General features: G+C 44.2%; 1 protein-coding gene across 1 annotated transcript in view; it reads left to right on the forward strand.

Moving 5' to 3' along the window:
• The window catches only part of TRAPPC8 (trafficking protein particle complex subunit 8), an 86,737-nt gene that overhangs the window by 38,258 nt on the left and 43,352 nt on the right, over positions 1-5,127 (forward strand). Inside the window, 4 exon segments of the mRNA XM_066578856.1 lie at positions 2,673-2,818; positions 3,601-3,605; positions 4,695-4,737; positions 4,740-4,794. Coding sequence (XP_066434953.1) covers positions 2,673-2,818; positions 3,601-3,605; positions 4,695-4,737; positions 4,740-4,794 — 249 coding nt within the window.

Here is a 5,127-nt window from a genome sequence, read left to right on the forward strand (position 1 = left end):
CACCAGACTCTGGAGCCTTGGGTAGTATGGCACCAAGTCGACACAGCACGGTTGAAAAACCCTGGCTTCCAGCTCCGCTATCATAGTTCTTGGTAATATTTTACAGTGCAGGCTAATGCTCTCTGGGTGATACATCAACAAGCTTGTCTAGGTCACACCGACAAGAGAACCTTCAACAACTGGCCGTAGGTGGGTTAGTTTGCACCTTCTTATTCCACACACCCCCTTTGAAGGAGCAGTAAATGCCTATTTCTCCAAATTGTGCGAAGCCTACATCTCTTTGCAGTCACTTCTAGAGTTGTGTTCGCATCTGCTTCGGGGGATTCCGTTTTTCCCGGCCCTGATTTCACATCTAATCTCTTGGTTACTGGTACTTTTACCCCCAAGAACTGCCTTCTCTGGACCAAGCTTCAGAACACTTGTCTTAAACACCTTCCAGTTGGTACATCTGTCTGGTGCCCTCTCTTACTACACAATCCACCAACCACGCTAAGTGTTCCGCTGCAGCATTAGCTTACCATGGCAGTCCTTTCCACGGCAAGGGTTAGTTGTCTTTTCTTATTCTTCAGTAATTATGAAGCCTATACGCTGCCAGAGTACGTCTGACGGGTATGTTTCCCGGTGTTCATCCTTAGCATTTCTTCTACAAGCAGAGGTCACAATCTCGACTTGTATGCTTGCCAACCTTCGCAGTGTGGTTAGCGCCAATGCACTACATCTGTTTCCTAGGTGTACGAAATGGACCCTGTATAATGTTTACTGAAAGTTTATTCCGTTGCATCTACTGCCTTCGTACCGAAGGTCAAGGCCTGGGGTGTACTGTTTTAGGACCTATCTGAGAGATTTTTCCTTAGTGCATGATGGGAAATCATCCATTTTTTTTAAGCTTGTGAACACTAGATACATTCTTCCTTTCATACACTTTGGTCTTCCAAGCCTCAGGTAACCCAATCCTTCTCCTAATACCTCACTATCCTCTTCTGGGAAGCCATTTTGCCTGAATAAAACCATACAACAGAGACTTGAAGCATCATGAGCCTTGTTTCTCTGGCACGGTTTTCACGCCAATGGACCATTACCCCTCTGAAGGGATTCTGGTTACTCTTTTCTATTGTTTTCGGGACAGATCCTACCAGAAACCTGCCTTCAGATCATCCTCTAGATTTTCATTGTACCCTTTTCTCCTTCAGACACTAATCCTACTTGCTTGTTCTCTGCTCTAGGCAACTAATAAGTCTGCGACACTGACCTACTTGGCTAACCCGGGTACATGCACAAAAACAGAAAACCTTACTATGGCATAGTCAGTGGCATCTAGTGTACTGGGGCGAATTTGGACCCCTGCTAAACCTCGTCTGACTTTCCATATTTATTTAGTGGACAGCGGTGAGTCGGCATCAACATAGCTCTCCTGACCAATTTTCCAAAAGTCGACAACTGGAAAGCCAGTATCAAGTATTTAGAACAGAGCACTCTAGGGCATGGGTCCTGCTGCTCTGGAGGAGGTCAAGATGTGATTTATTACCATTGGTTCAATCATGATAGTGGTTTGCCTTTTTTTTTTTTTTTTAATATATCCAGTAGCAACACCGATGACACAGAGTACCTTCCTCACCAGTTTTACAGCCTCTTTGCAGATCGAGTCTATTACTTAGTTCCTATAGAATTCACTTGTCCACAACAACGCTTCCTTGAGATAATGAAGGCTGGAAAGGGTGCCTTTTACGAAGTCCTCAGAAAGCGTTGGCATACAAGCTGCACACACCACAGTTTCTTTGTCCCACCCCCTTGGGTACTACTTTTGGAACGTCTTCTTGTGTCCCCAATGACACGGATGAGAAACTGGATTTTTGTTACTTACGGTAAAGCTCCTTTCTTGTGACGCTCCTTGGAGGACACGGCACCCACTCAGTTGTTGTTCCTTACTGGCACCAGTGTGATTCTTATTCTGGCTGGTTTTTACTTAAGAACTATTTGTTTTCTGATTTGAGATCTGTATTGGTCATCTTCATCTGTCTGTTCTCTCCTAATGCTGACGGACAGACTATAAAGCATTCAGAACAATGATCTCTGATCATTGGAAATCTAGATATCACACCGTAGGAGGCATTCGTATTTCTCCCACGAAGTGGAAGTTGTGTCCTTTGAGAGGATTGTATGTCGGACCCCCTTACACATCTGTTAGCAGTTTGATCACCTGACAAACAAGGTTGCCTGAACTGTGTTAGTCCATCCATCCAAGTAACACATCTCTCAGTATCCCAAATATTCAGTTCCAGCAATGTTCTTAGTATGTGTCTTGGAGGTTAGGTAAGCTTTAGATTGAACACGCAGTACATAGGTACCACCACCCATTTGTATACCAATTATGTTGCTATATGAAGAGGAAATAAGCAAATTCTATCGGATCTTTTTGTATACTATTAATATCAGTTGGCTTTTGATTCGCGTCACAAAACCTCTGTCACTTAGGTTTGTTTTTTTGGTATCTTGATGAACTATTTAGATGTTAATGACCTTTTTAATTGATTTTTATTGCTGTTCTGAAAATAAGTATTACTGAGCCTGACTTGAAATCTTACATAATTTGATATTCTACTATTTTAAACACATTTTGTGTCATTAATGTGATATACTGGTTTATTGAGTTTAGTGTTCTATCGTGTTTTTAGGTATCCACCAGAAGCCCCCGAGCTACAAATCAGGAAAATGGCTGATTTGTGTTTCTTGATCCAGCATTATGACTTGGCATATAGTTGCTATCACACTGCGAAAAAGGACTTCCTGAATGATCAGGCAATGCTCTATGCTGCCCGGGGCACTGGTACGCTTCATATTACATGTTATCCAATATGCTTTTTCTGCTTTAAAGGGAGTCTGTCATAGCCCTCTCTGACAGCAGGTAATGTAGTGACAGGCATACAGTTTAGCTAGAGGTCTGCCGTATGTATCTGTGCGGTAGTTTGTGAGAAACTTAATTTTATCAGTAGAAGCACATACCTAGAGGACTACAGGAAGTAGTCCTCCATATTCACATGCGGTCTACCTATTACTGTACATACAGAGATGGCTGTCAGTCAGTGGTTAGAGAATGGGATGGGTTGGACTAGCTGTGGCTCGTGAATTATGGAGGACTAGTTCTCGAGTGGCCACTACTAATAGATTGTAAGTTTCTCCCAAACTACTGCACAGATACATACAGCAGACACATCACTGCAATCAGCATAACTGTCACTACTTTGTGGTGCCCACATGAAAAGATGGTGACCTATTCCCTTTAACGGAACCTGTCCTGTACCTAGTTCATACAGTATTTAAGTGTTCTCTTCCTTCCCCTGTACTAGAACTGCTCCGGATATATTACTTTTTTACTGACCGCCTACATTTAAATGTCCAGAATTCTAAATTAGTTATTAAATGCTTGATTAAGAGAAACGTCTTAGCCTATTAATCGGTTGATCAACAAAACAAAGGTACTACCTTTCTCACTGGCCATTCAGATGGTCCGCAGGGGTTTAGAGGGTCAGATCTCCGCTCAGGGCCCTTCTACACAAGCCGATAAAATCGTTCAGATTCCTGCATCCAGCGGGAATCCCTAAGCGATTGTTGTTCAGTGTAACTACGTGCAGAAACTGAACGACTAACGAGGGTTCGTACGCTTCTCGTTTTTTGCATGCGAAAAGTAAACAACATATCGGCCAAGTAATCAGGCAGTCGTTCATCTAGGTTTATAATAAGAATCTTTATATAGCGCCAGCCTATTGCGCAGCGCTTTACTGTGAATGGAGGCAGGCTGGCTGGAACGATACCTGGCCCGCCTTCCAACCATTTACTGAGCGATGCTCCGTGCTGTGTAGAAGCACAAGAACAATTATCGCTAGGGCGACGTCCTTGGGCTCATGTGCCCGATAGGTTGTCCCATGTAACAGGGCCCTGCGAAGCGTGTAATTTTTAAATATTTACTGTTTAAAGGGGTTGTCTGGCGAAAGCAAGTGGGGTTAAGTACTTCTGTATGGCCATATTAATGCACTTTGTAATATACATCGTGCATTAAATATGAGCCATACAGAAGTTATTCACTTACCTTCCCTGCGCTGGCGTCCCCGTCTCCATGGCTCCGTCTAATTTCAGCGTCTAATCTCCCGATTAGACGCGCTTGCGCAGAAGGGTTATCTCCCATCTGTTCGGTCCGGCACGAGCGGCGTTCTGCTCCGCCCCCTTCTACGCGGAATCGCATAGCTCCGCCCCGTCACGTGTGCCGATTCCAGCCAATCAGGAGGCTGGAATCGGCACATGTGACGGGGGCGGAGCCACAACGCCGCTCGTGCCGGACCAAACAGATAGGAGAAGACCCTTCTGCGCAAGCGCGTCTAATCGGGAGATTAGACACTGAAATTAGACGGAGCCATGGAGATGGGGACGCCAGCGCAGGGAAGGTAAGTGAATAACTTCTGTATGGCTCATAATTAATGCACGATGTATATTACAAAGTGCATTAATATGGCCATACAGAAGTGTATAACCCCACTTGCTTTTGCGAGACCAACCCCTTTAACCATTTGAGGGGAAATCTTATAACCTGAGCTGATGATAGAAGCAGGTGGTTGCTTCTCACAATGAAGCAGGTCTTCATCCTTGAGTGAAGCGTCTCAGCATTAAAGTTTCCATTAATTATTTACTACTTTACTTTTCAGGAAATGGCAGCGGTATCCGCTTTTCTGCAACCAGGTGCTCCCAGGCGTACCCAGCTCATTACATGGACACCGCAATACAGACGTACAGGGACATCTGCAAGTAAGAAGCCCACTTTATGCAGGATGTTTATTGCTGTGGAACCAATTAGTGGATATTATGTTGCCGCAGCAATTTAATTAACGTGTTCCCTTGCACCATGTAACCTGTGATACAAGGACTCGGGTTTTACATCATTCCAATTTAATCAAGCATAGGGCCACATAAACCCGGCACCATTCAGTCAGTCCCTTCAAGTTCAAGGTTTTGTCCCACTTCTAGCTATTGATGACCCATCCTGATACATATATAAATCTAAAAGCTGGAATTTGGTGCCTTTCTTCTGACTCCAACAAAATGGGACTCTGTCCCCAACTCCACAGCCCTGGTGGCCTA

This window comes from Eleutherodactylus coqui, chromosome 9, assembly GCF_035609145.1.
Source record: "Eleutherodactylus coqui strain aEleCoq1 chromosome 9, aEleCoq1.hap1, whole genome shotgun sequence".
NCBI classification, from domain to species: domain Eukaryota; kingdom Metazoa; phylum Chordata; class Amphibia; order Anura; family Eleutherodactylidae; genus Eleutherodactylus; species Eleutherodactylus coqui.